The sequence below is a fragment of the Phalacrocorax carbo genome, chromosome 12, assembly GCF_963921805.1.
Source record: "Phalacrocorax carbo chromosome 12, bPhaCar2.1, whole genome shotgun sequence".
Taxonomy (NCBI): domain Eukaryota; kingdom Metazoa; phylum Chordata; class Aves; order Suliformes; family Phalacrocoracidae; genus Phalacrocorax; species Phalacrocorax carbo.
Window position 1 is genome coordinate 20,564,589 of NC_087524.1, and position 13,304 is coordinate 20,577,892.

General features: G+C 41.9%; 1 protein-coding gene across 2 annotated transcripts in view; it reads left to right on the top strand.

The window, feature by feature from the left end:
• The window catches only part of DOCK1 (dedicator of cytokinesis 1), a 316,638-nt gene that overhangs the window by 184,717 nt on the left and 118,617 nt on the right, over window positions 1–13,304 (top strand). For both annotated transcript variants that reach the window (XM_064464378.1, XM_064464379.1), the window contains exon 29: window positions 6,100–6,194. In XM_064464378.1, the coding sequence (XP_064320448.1) occupies window positions 6,100–6,194 (95 nt within the window). The remainder of the gene's footprint in view (window positions 1–6,099; window positions 6,195–13,304) is intronic.

The following is a 13,304-nucleotide window of genomic DNA, read 5'->3' on the forward strand; positions in this document are numbered from 1 at the left end:
CAGAAAAGGCATGAGCACTAATATTAATCAAGCCAAGTATTTCTGTAGTATTTCTGTACTTTTGAAGTGGTTTGAACCATTTGGCTCTGAAAAAGGCAAACAGATTACAGGGTTTTACACGGAAAGAGGTAAAAGCACTTTGCTCTTAAAACATGTAATGGAAAAATAGAGGGAGAAAATATTGGTTAGGCAAGCTGTGATTATTCTAATGGCAATGAAAGTGTTTATTTTAAAATCTCGCTTTTCTGGTCTAAGCTGTCTAAAAGGTGGTTCCATAGGTCAGATCTTTCTTGGTGAAAACAAGGGAGTAATTTTGTATTTGAAATTTGGCAAGTGGTTTATTTATAATTGCTTGTTTTAAGAGTTTGATTTGTATGCTACGCAGCGCGCTGGGATACAAGTGAGGAATCACTTCTTCCTTTTGTCTTGACCTTTTGTATATTTATCCCTTTCTGCATGTTCTTGCATTGCATAGCTGGAATTGCTCTGGACTGTTAAAATCATATTTTCCATCAGCACGTTGTACTGTTTGACTGCTTGTTTTCTACTGTTATGCCACTTGACTGGTTTGTGTGAGCAGATAGCTAAGCTAAACTTGGTCAGTTGCTGTAATGCTTGTTATATCTTTAATTAAAATGTACCTTTTTAATGTTTTAATATTGTTGATTAAATGATAATGTATGTTAATGGGAAATAAAATACATAGTAACCTGGAAAACCATTAAATGTGTAATATGTTAATTGTAGATAATGATACCTTAAACTGACTTTAAGATATGAGTAATATAATTGAAGGTGTGGAGGTATAATGGCAATATACAGTTAGTCTTGTGATAAAAGGGAACTACAGTGTGTAAACTAATTTTTCTTTTTTTTTTCTTTAAACACAAATAAAACTGAGTCATCATTTAGGACAAAAGGATGAAGATCCAACCCAGTTTCTCTGTTTAAGAGAAAGACTTACATAACCTTTTCAGTGAGAACCAAGTGGGAATTTACTGTTCTCATAAGTATTTCTTTCTAGATGAGATTTCTTGATAATTTGAAACCCACATCTTGTTCAGTATTTTATGTTTCACCATCAGAAATGACGCCCCGTGAAACTCTCTCAGGAGCATGGCCTCCTTTACTGTTATCAGTGCTGTGGTTCAAGTTTGCCCATCCTCCTTCTTAGGGGTTTGCCTTGTCTTCAGTGGCGGGATGCTACTGAACTGCTCTGTATGTGTGTGTTCCTTGGTACTGTGTGGTTTGGGTGGAAACTAGGGTTTGTGCTCAGTTTTGGGCCCCTCGGGACAAGCAGGACCTTGGGGGGCTGGAGCGTGTCCAGAGAAGGGCAGCGGGGCTGGGGCAGGGTCTGGAGCACAAGTGTGCTGGGGGGCGGCTGAGGGGGCTGGGGGGGTTTAGCCTGGAGAAGGGGGGGCTGAGGGGAGCCCTTCTCGCTCTCTGCAGCTGCCTGAGAGGGGCTGGAGTGAGGTGGGGGCTGGTCTCTGCTCCCAAGTCACCAGTGACAGGACGAGAGGGAACGGCCTCAGGCTGCGTCAGGGGAGGTTTAGGTTGGATTTTAGGAAAAAGTTTTCTTCCCTGCCAGAGCGGTCAGGCCCTGGCACAGGCTGCCCAGAGAGGTGGGGGAGTCACCATCCCTGGGGGTGTTCAAAAAACATATAGACGTGGCACTTCAGGGCATGGTTCAGGAGGCCTGGGGGTGTTGGGTTGACGGTTGGACCTGATGATCCTAGAGGTCTTTTCCAACCTTAACATTTCTATGATTCTATGAAAAAAAGCCCTTCTCTACTTCTGTACTTCTACTTGTTTAACTTTTCATGCTTTTTTTCTATTTCTTCATAATCTGACAGTTTTCTGAGCCACTGCCCTTTGACTCACCTGTTAGAGCCTAGATCCAGAAGTGTTTTTGTTCAAACCCAATGTCTCTACATATGGAGGTGATACCTACATCTCGTATTATAGCGTTTTTTGTTTCATCACAAATGTGTAAAGAAACAGTGCTTTAAACCTGAAACCAGATGAATTCAAACAGAAATGAATAGGTTTTTCTTACACAATTTACAAGAAAAAGGTATAACTTAAGTGAAGCTGTGGTTGCTTCTTCACCACTGGAGACCCTTAAATCTATCTTCAACATGTGCTCTTGCTCAACCAGAAGTCATAAGCCTGGTGTTGGAACTGCTAAAGGAAACTTTATGGCCTGTGTTATGTAGGTGTCAGGTTTAAATTCTTATAATGGTCTTATCTGGCCTCAAAAACCTAAGAGAAGATGAGGTGGAATGCAATAAAACCAGTCTTGTATCTCTCCGCAGAATATATTGTTTTGGTTCATTAAGGTATTTCTGTTCAAAGAGGAATTTCTTTCTGTCAAGCCTGATATCATTCTGAGGTGAAACATCAGCTGTGATCAGTGAGGTTATTTCTGGGACTAACTGATCTCTCTCCTCTTTTTACTTGGTAAAATTTATATTCAGTTGAGACATATGTGACAATCAGTTGACAAAAAAAAAAAAAAAAAAAGGTTAATATTTTGCCATGTGGAGTCTCTCAGAAGTATTCCTCCCTGAAGGCATTCAGGACAATGTCCTGGAGTCAGTGAAGTCTGTAGAAAGACAAACTCCGTAGGGTGTTTTAGATGACAATTTTCTGCACCTCCGTTTTCTTCTTCCCCTTTAATATTTTGCACTCCTAGACTTTGGCTTTCAGTGTGAGTATGTGCATTGGTGAGTATTGTACAGCCTTTCATGACAAGCTTAGACTACTTTTTTAGGAGTAGACCACTGATGTGAGCAGGGGATTCTGTGGCTTAAGCAGACTCTTCCTTGCGTAGGTGACGTGAGAGTCGGGGGGGGGATGCCCCGTGGTGGTGGGACCCCGCAGAGGCAGCCCACCCAGAGCCATCCACGACGGTGGGGAGTGGCTTTCCAGAGACAGCCTCAGTGGTGGACCTCAGTGGAGGTTAAGCTGTTGTCCTGGGAAGCTGTAGCTGAGCGTATTTGACTTCTGACTGCTCTATGTCAGGACTCAGCAAAGCCGAAATTTTCACCAACTTTGCCTAAAGTTATTTCCTTTCAAGTTCCTACATGTTTTAACTAGTTATTTTTATTAAGCTTGAGAATGTATTGAAGAACCGCTCTGAAATCCAGGTCACGAAAAGTATAAATAGTGATACAGGTGTATCGGGGTGTGGTGCTCAGCAATCCGGGGAGGTGGAATTGTCCAAGCCTCCTCCGTCGCTGTCTACCCAGTTACAGGGCTGGGCTTTTCTTTCTGTAACCAATGGGAATTGTGAAGGGGTCCCATCTATTGTGAATTTTGTTTCCTTGGGATATCAAATAGGATTTGTATTTGTAGTTAGAGAGAGATCAGGTGTTGTAGCCCTTGCCTCTTTAGTACAGGTTTTTGGGTCATTTTCTCATGTTCAGAACAATTTGTTCTGCTTCTAGGTATACTGAAAATAAGCAGGCTCTACAGGAGCACAGCAAGACCTGATAGCAACCCCCTCCACTCCCACCCTCCCCCCAAAAAACTGGGTTTTGCTCAGGGTATGTGGTTAATTCATATAAACCGTTTGCTTTTCCGTAAGAAAGATAAAATGGAAAAGAGAGTAATGTTACAAATACAAAATACAGGCAAGCATCAGAAGCTTTTTATTTGATCAATGATTAAATTAGTTGTTACAGAGCATTATTGAAAGTACTTGTGTGAGAGTAGGAGTATTAAAAGGTAAATATCAGTAGATTAAAATGTAGAGCTGAATCGGCAAAGTAGGTCAAATCATGCGTGGCACAACCTCCAGGGTCAGTAACAGACGTGAGTCATCAACAAAGTATATGAAAACTCATCCACCGTCACATGCAGCTTGGTCAGCAAAGTGTGCAGAAGCTCAACAGCTGGAACTGGTGACAAATGAAGTATAAGGTAGAGTTTGCTCCAAGAAATCAGGGAAGTATTCATCTGTATTCATAAAATATTAACGGGAAAAAAAGGCCCAGTGAGCGCCAGCCTGCCCTCTTGGGTAGGCGATGACCCTTCCCATGGTGACACTTCCACTGCCGTTTCAATTACTGAGCTGTGAAGCAACATCGGTACCAAAATCACTCGATACCTGCAGCTGTAAAGAAGCACACGCTCAAGTGAAGCACTCTGCGATGCTTGGGCAGCAAAATATGTAACGTGATTATTAGGAATTATGTAACTCTTTTACCAAAATACAAGAAAAATGAGCAGTAAAGTATGCAGTTTGATCTCTTAAATGAAGACACATTTAACTGAGCCAGCAGAGTGTGTGGCTGGGATGAATCTTGCCTTACGCAACAGTAACATCTCATTAACCACGAGCAGTTCCAAATTTTATCTCAATCCTGTTAATGTCAAAACATCTTTACTGATGTTGTGTTGTTGGGAGTGATTTTGTTAAAATAACCGAGGAGTTATTTTATGAGTGTTATACTTATTTTGTTGTTGTTAAAATGTGTCTGTTATGGCTGCTCATGCTCTGTTGGCCCTCTTTGGCCTGGGTGTCTCCCTGGGTACCAGAGGCTGGGACGTAAAGCGTCCCAAAGGAAGCTCAGCACAGCAGAGCCTGAAAATTCACGTTGTTTCGGGCTCTCGATGTTGTGTCCTCAGGATCTCCGCAGCTCCCTGCTTCCCACCGACTGTGAATTTCTGAGCCAGGGAAAACATCTTAAAAGAACAACGAATCAAAAGACAAAATGAGACAAAGAGGCTGGCTCCCACACGTGGAGAAATAGTTATGAGGGCAGTAACTTCATATTTGTTTCTCACTGAAAAGGTTTTTTGGTAGGCATTTGACATTTTAGAGATAGACAAGATAAATACCATTACTGAGAAGCTGTAGCAAAGAAAAAATATTCCAACCTTGGAATAAAAGTTCATTTTCATCTCTGCGTGAAGTGGATCAAGGACTTCTTGCATTAAGTTCTTTTTTTTTTCCCCCTTTATCTTTCTCTGAGCGTTTAATATTGCTCAAATTGTTAAATAACGATTACAGATTTCCAAATTGTAGAAGATGATTTACATTGTAAAGTACACAGAATCCCAGACTCACAGAACAGCAGGGGCTGGAAGGGACCTCTGGAGATCATCTTGTCCAACCCCCTGCTTGAGCAAGGCACCCCCAGAGCAGGGGTACACAAGGTTTCTGTTCCAAAGAGGTGTTTGTTTATATCCGTGTAGAAATAAATTGGTTTATGCTACTGATTTAACTTTGTTCTGGGTCAGGCTTTCAATTGCAGAAGCAATTACTGCTACTCCCCTTAGGGAGAGCCTCTCTCCTAGTTCTGGCAGGGCCAAACCACTGCTCTCACCTACCCCAGGCCGGGGGCAACGTGCAGCACCACGCTTACCTGAATCCCCTTTGAGCTGGAGCATATAGTTTTTAATAAATAGATAATCTTGATTTCAGGCAAGAGAAAATTTCAGGAGCGTATTCACAAGGGGAGGGAAAACTCATCAACTGACTCTGGGCGGGTTTTTTTTTTAATGTAATCACAGAATCATTAAGGTTGGAAAAGGCCTCTAGGATCATCAAGCCCAACCGCCAACCCCACGCTAGCATGTCTCCTAAACCATGCCCCAAGTGGCATGTCTACACGTTTTTTGAACATGAATATCTTGAGTTCTTTCTCTTCCCATGTACCAGTATGCCTGTAACAACTTTCCACCGTAGGCTGGGCCTGTGTCGCGGCGTGTACGCCGCATCGCGCTGCCCAAGGACAAAGGGGCTGCGGGACTTCGGTGGAGAGAAGAAATTATTCCTTTCAGCAGAAACTGCCTTTGGATACCTGGCAAACCAGGGCTTGTTCCCGAGCGATACCGTGGCTTGTTTACGATGTAGGATTACTATTGTTAACATTTCTGAAAACTTTAAATAGAATTTTTGCAGGATTTATGTACATCATATATAAATATGCCTTAGTATAATTTATGTATCTTATATATGAATAATGGCTTTTTTATGAAGCGGAACAGTAAGACACCTTTAGAATCTAGTCATTAATAACTGACGCTATCACTTGTATGTTTTTTTAATCCAGAAGAGTGGTCTTTCCCAAATATTTTCTCTTTTTTTAGGATTTTCTGATGGAAACATTCATCATGTTCAAGAATCTCATTGGGAAGAATGTCTACCCCTTCGACTGGGTTATAATGAACATGATGCAGAATAAGTAAGTACAGAGGAAAAAGCGCTGTAGCCTTCTGAGATGGCTACTTTCATGTTTGATCTGAAACAACAGTGTTGCTTGGAAACAGTAAAACACAATGCGGCAGCTAGGTTGTTTGGGGTTTTTTTTCCTTCTCTGATGCAAATAATTATTTAAAAATTGGCATTGGAGATTGCAGGGCAGTGTTTTAGTGGCCTGTTCTGGAGCTCTTGGGTGGCATCATTCGGAGAAGCAGAATTCTGGAACAAACTGCAGATGCAGTAGGGATCGATACCTATCTTACAATAATTAGATGTATTCTTTTGGGGATAAATAATATGTTTTGCATATTACCTCAAAAACTAGTGGTTATCCTACGCTGACATGGAGTTGTATGTTGTGGAATATTTTCAGTGGTATTAACAAGAAAGAAGTGAAAGGGCATTTTTAACCCAGATTCTGTCAGCCTGGTAATGAAGAGACAGGCTGTAAATGCTTCTAATCCCCCCCACCCCCCCCACCCCTTTTTTTTTTTGCTCAGTAATTGCAGTGTTGTCATTATTTAGCATGCCTTTGTGCGATATTTTATGTTTGTGACATTTATTAAGTGTGTCAAATGCTTTTATGTGTACTGTGATGAAAGTATAAGGAAAAAACATTATATTTACTAGTTGCCTGGAGAAATCTCTTCTGTGCTTACTGGTAGCTACCATGGCTGTAAAGTTGTCAGCACTTACGTATATAAAATCCTGAAGCATAGTTCGTACTCTCGTTATAAAAATGCACCGTAACTTTAATCTTGCCTTCTGAAGTCTCCTTAACCGCCTAATAAAACCCATTCTTAATAAATATGAGTTAGGAGATTCAGCCATCTTTTGAGCTCTGCCCATTGGTTGTGGATGCACACTCCTGCGTGGCTGCAGCTTGCAAAGCACCTGCTCTTTTAAATGAAGAGCCCTTTGAGAGTAGCTGATGAGGAAGAGCTAAAGCCCCTTGGGTTTCCTGGTTTTTATTTATTTTTTATGTTTCGAAAGTTGTTTTGCTCCAAGGACTCCAGCTCTCTCGAGAGTCGTGTTGCAGGTGCTTTGGAAACCCTTGCAGCGTATGTTACCTGGCGTCCTTTTCGACAGGAGGTTGCTGGATTTTTTAAAAGATTGAAATATGAATGGGAAGGTCTGGGTTATCAGGTCTATTAACGCCAGTTAATCAGTCACAGGGCAGTTACAGTGGTGTGAGCAATATTGCCGTGACTCTTCCCCCTGATGTAAAGAAGACGGGTCTTCCTTACATTATCTTCACAATACTGTCAGATGACGTCTTGGTGTTCATTTGCGTGGAGATTTGACCTTGATTTTTGGGTTTGGGGTTTTTTTGTTGTTTTGTTTTGTTGTGTTTTTTGTTTTTTTTTTTAAACTGTGGAATTATGGCCATAGAAATGAAAGAGCAAAAGTGTAGAAAAAGCCTTTCCCGCCCCACCGGTTTTTCTTTAAAGCACAGGGGTATTCCCACCAGGCAGTTTCTCACTCTGAAAATACGGAGCAATACAAAGTGCGATGCAGAGGTGCGCAGGTGGGGTAGGGGCTTTGATTTTCTGATCCTTAAAACCAGTCTTGTCATTTTCCCCTGCTGAACGTTAAGTCCTGAAGAAGCAGAAATGAGATGAGGTGTTAAGATCTTTGATTCTTACTGAATCACCTCAGTACCCGTAGAATATTTGAGTAGTATTTAAAGTTAAAAACAAAAACGTTTTTCAAGACTTTCTGGTGTTTATGAATACCTGCAGAAGTGCTAAAGGGGGTTATTCCTCTCCAATTTACAAGTTCATTTTCATTACACCAGCCCGTTTGTAAATGCTTCTGAATTGATTCGAGTGCTTTTCATTTTTCCTGTTGATGCTAATGTGGTTTCCAAACCCAGAAAGCTGCCTTGTAAAATACCTTCTTGTCCATCCGGTCCATTTATTTTCACCCCTATAAACTTTTATTGAAGAAAACGGGGGAAAAAAATAAGAACAAATTATGTCTTTTAAAGCTACCGCATTCTCTCAGTAGAAATAACTCGGAGCATGCCATTTTGTGTCACTCTTGCAAAGCACGTCTTGCTGCAGATCGAGTATTTCTGTGCCATAAGCCAAATTAAGTGAGCTAATTTTTAACTATATCCAGAATGTTCATGAGTTCATTCGTTTCCCTGCATGAAATGTATCTGGTAGAGTGAAACAAAGGGAAAAAATAAATACCTACTTGGAAGATAGAGCTCTAAGCTCCCTCTGCGTGCAGCGGAGAGAGCTCCCAAAGCGCCGGTGGTGCCGCTGTGGTGAGGGAGGTACCTCTGCACCTTCACGGCAGGGGCAGCCCAGGCGGCTCCTCTCCACGCAGCGGTTTGCTTCCAGGTAGTTAACGGTGGATTAATATATTCTGGCTGAGATAGAGTTGTTGCTACGGCGGAAGAGGGGAAACGGAGAAGTGCGTGTGAAAGATGGCGTTACGGGGAATATTTACAAATACATGTTTAGTTAAAATTCAGCACTACACTTCTTTCAACCTCACTTTACTGGTAGGATTCCTGAATACATAAATATATGCCCGCTCGTTAATAGTCACAGAAATTGCTCTCATTCTGCATACTTTGTGTGCATGTTTTTGGTACGGCGCATCAAAACGTTGGGCTGCTCTCTCTTTCCCATCCCTGCAGTATGCTGTGCCATGCACAGGATTACTTCCCGTGCTCAGCGTGACTTTGTTTCAATAACACAGCTAGTCACGTTGCGTTACCACCTATCGTGCTGAAACGAACACAAAAGTCTTCATGTCTAATGAGATAATTGTTACTTTTTTGTTCGTAGATGTGCCGCTTAATACTCTATTTACTGGCTTCTCTAATTTAATTAAAAACAGAGTCTGTTGCTTTAGCAAAGCAATTTGTTAATTAAGAGTCTGAGGTTTTGAATGTCCCCGGTTTCATGTCATCCTTTGGTTTGCCACCAAATACGCTGAAGGCAGCACTGTGTTGCCGAGTGCCGATAGCCCTGGCAAGGCGCGGTAGTCGCAGCGTAGGTGCATCAGGTGCTGTGCGACGTAAGTTGTCAGAGCGGGTAGCAGAAAATTCAAACTGATGCTATGGCTTTTCATTTCACTGTCATATTTTGGTCCAAATGAGCTGCTGTTTTACAGTAAACAACGATATCCAAGCAGCAGAGATGGAAAAACCATTGATGACAGAAATGAATAACAGACCATAGCACGTTACGATTGAAAGAGCTACTTCTAGAAGAGCAAGAGACTGTGTTTCAACCAAAAAGCTGAACGCCTAAAAGGCCAACACCTAGCGGGACAGTACTTGTGGGGGTGGTTGATTGGACAGAATATCCAAATAGCATTTGGTAATTAAGTCTTCATCCATGTATTGGCTTGAAATGGCCTTTGCTTCTGGGTAAATCTAAAGAGGAGAGAAGATGGAGGGGCTGAAAGAGAGAAAATGGTCTTCAGAGACATAAAATTTTGCAGCACCGTGGATGGGAATACTCGTTGCACAGCCGACTTGAACTGCAATAAGAAGTATCGGTCATAAACTGTAGCAAGAAACAGCCAAGTTCGAGGCTGGGGGAAATAGTCTGGCACTGAGCGCTGCGGTGGCTTGCTCGGGGGTTCTGAAGTCTCCAGCAGCAGAGGTATTTCAAAACAGTTTGACAAGCATCTGTTAAGAATAGACTAAATGATCTCCACAGAGTCGAGGGAGCCCTCCCACTCTGTACTGGGTGGTGGCTGCTGGGCTGGGACGAGGAGGTTTGCTTCCCAGTGGCAGGTAGCAGCACGTCTGTGGGGTCTGCGGCGCCAGTTTGGTACAGGCTGGCCCTGTGCCTCGCCAGGCGGTCCGAGCAGGGAATCCCCTGCCTTTGCTGTTCCACCACCTGCCTCAGAATTTTGAAGCCTGGGAAACCCCTGGCAAGTGGTTACTAAACGTATTTGTGATCACGGTGCCTAAAAATAAGGATGAGCTAAGTCAACTTTAAAAGAAAATGCTACTTGTAGTTTTAAATGTTGCCGTTGGAAATCGCTAATAGTTCTGTTTAAGGTACTTGGGCACCTTTAAGTTACTTCTGCCATAAGGTTTATATGTCTAAAGATTTTCAGGAAGAGTTATCCCTATTAAGGTAACGGCATGATATCACTAGATTAAAAGGAAGCGTTTTTATCAGCTGTGGTGACAGCTACTGTGGCAGCCGCTTTGTAGCAATCCGCCAGGTGCTTGATAATGAAATTTAGGCCTGATCTTCAGCCACGGTGGTATTTCTGTCACGCAGCGCTCTGTGATAAACTTCGCAAGCTGTATTTAATAGCTGCGAGGAGTCAGGGGGTTTTCCTGTGTTTCAGGGTAGGGATGAGGAGAGCTTTGGAGGCAGAGGCTTCATTCCAGGCATCTCCTGCAGGAAAACGCGCTCGAGAAGTTTTAACTGAAAAAGCAGTTTTTGAAAAAGCAGGGATTTTGTATTGTTTATATTTTTCCCTTCTAGATCATGTTTAGAAATGATTCAGAAATGTTTTGAAGTCGTTCTAAACTTCTGTCGTAACCTGACAAGCTTAAACTTAGGTTCCTCTTAAACACATAACTCGGAACATGAAAACAGTTCCTCTCTACGTTTTTGTAAATTAAAATAATTTACTCTTTGGTCTTACTTTTGGCACTTGAGACAATGTCTTCCTTTGGTAGACCTTATGATATATTCATTTGTAGCTACTACTTTCATCCGCAGCTGTGCCAGTGGAAGCTGAGTGGCCTATGAAAAATGAATTTGATGTTTTCTGTTCTATTTTTTTTTGTGTCTAATGTCCATATTTACATAAAATACCTGCTTATTTTGCCTTTTGAAGTTGGAGAAAAAGGGATGAGATGCGTCTCAGTGAGAATGAGGTTTCCTGTGCCTACGTACTTTTTTCCAGAGGAAATATATCTTGCCTTGCAGAGGGAATCTGGTGGGTGTTACCTGCTCCCCACTGGTGCTGCATTGGCTTTGGTGGGTGGGTGGAGGTGTGTTTCCTCCTGAAAACCCAGCCCAGAACCTTCATTAATTTTACTGTGTGCAAAAGAAAACAAAACAGAACCTTGCAGACAGGAGGAAGGAGAATCAGGGACATCCGTCTGGTAAACACGTACCTTTTTACTGTTGCTGGAGTGGCTTGTACATGTTTATTTTTGGAGCTTCCAGGGAAATGTAGGCTGTTCTGCTCCATGGTTGTCATAGCAGTACCTGTCAGATCTATACTGTGCTTTCAGAATTAACTTCAGCTATGTACGGGACCATCCATCAATAGCGTGCAGACACTGAAGCAGTTATGAACTGAAGCAAGTTTTGTGTAACTGTGAACCTTAAAATGTAGTACAGGCTTCAGTTGCCTGAGAGTTATTCTTACTGACACATAACCCAAAGCCAAAATAAAATTGGTTTTTAGATTATTGAAATTTTGCTTAATTGCAGGATTCTGCTAGGCTTTCTACAGGCATATAGAGACAAAAACACAAATGTTTTTAATAAATGCATGAAAATAGGCTCTTTGCACTCACATAATTGACCAGTCGAGTTGCATCAGTCAAATTAGGTGCAAGTGCAGAAGCTCTTATTTAAAATCCGTCCCAAGCTACAATGGATGGAGGTGTGGTTTTCACAACGGGGGGAAGTGGTCGGAAGGATGACAAGGATTCTGGATAGAAAACTCCAGAAAACGCAGGGACACAACGCAGTTTTCCAGGCTATCGAGTAATATTGGACACATGGGCTGGCAGGAGGAAGGACGAAAAAACTTGGAAATCATGGCTTCATTTTCCAAAACCCCTGCCTATGTACAGCGTTCGAGCCTGCGTTACTGCCATGTTCACAGAGATTATTAGTAGGCGTGACTTAAAGGTTGCACTTATAACTGGGGCACCGATCATTAACATATTTACTCAGTATGTGTTGCTACAGAATACGGTAACCGTTTTACATTTCCAAATAGGATATTGTGATGAGGAGAGTGGTTGAATGCAATTATATTTTTAAGAGGAGAAGGAATACGTGGTTTCTTTCAAGAAGAGTCTGAACAGTAGGAAAAGCTTTGATGAGAAGGAATTGGTGGTACTTTTCCTGACTGTTAATACATTTCCTGTAGGATTCTGTGCTTTCTTATTTAGAGAGTTTTAAGAGTCCAGACATGCAACTTGAACAACAAAAGATTTTTATTTAGGGATGGAATGAGCAATTCAATTCAAATTGGAGCAATTTTGTTATTCTTTAGTGCCAAACATTTCTGTGTATAGAAAAAACCTCCCACTATTTATCATGTATAGATTGAGGATAAAAATTTTCCAAGTGTGGAACTTCCTTAGGAGCCAGTTTTCAAAATTAACTCAGGTGCCCAAAAGATTGGTCTTCATCTTTAAATAAAATAGACACATTCATAAATTATATAAAGATTCAGTTTCTGCACATAGAGGGAACGTTTTTTGCTGTCCATAAAACCTCGTTGCATAATGTACTGACCTTTTCAGTAAAGACCTTGCAGAGTTTTTGGTTTAGTATTGTACCTGTCAAATTAACTGGACCTGGGAGTAAAATGAATGTACTTGGCTATGTTTAAAATAACACGGGGTTTTTTCCTCACTCAAAAGGCTGAGATTCCTTGAAGGAATATGTTTCAGCGGGTGCTCTTTTCCCTTGGTGGAGAGGAAGCATCCCCCGCAGCGGTTACTTTATCCCAGCCATTACGAGTAAGAAATGTTGTGGCTGGCATAGGTGGCATATTGAGAACTGATGAACAGTAGGGGGGTTGGCAGGACACTGGAATTAATGGATCTGTTTTTCTCCTTTATTTCTGTAATCGTGATCGCTTACCCTAGAGAAGTTGAGCAGCAGCCTTTGCGCCGGTGAAGCTGCCAACGCGGAGGATGTAGGGGTGAGATGGTGCAGCCCCCTCCCAGCCACCCCGAAAGCATCTGCTGCTTCTCTGAGTGGTCCCCGTCTATTTGTATCGTGATTAATCTCTTCTGGGGTCTCGAGGTGGAAGAATGGTTTCCAGTACTAAAATAGTTACCATTTTAATCGTTATTATTTAATCTAAAATATGGTTTTCATATGTTTGAAGACGCGTGTTTGTTTTT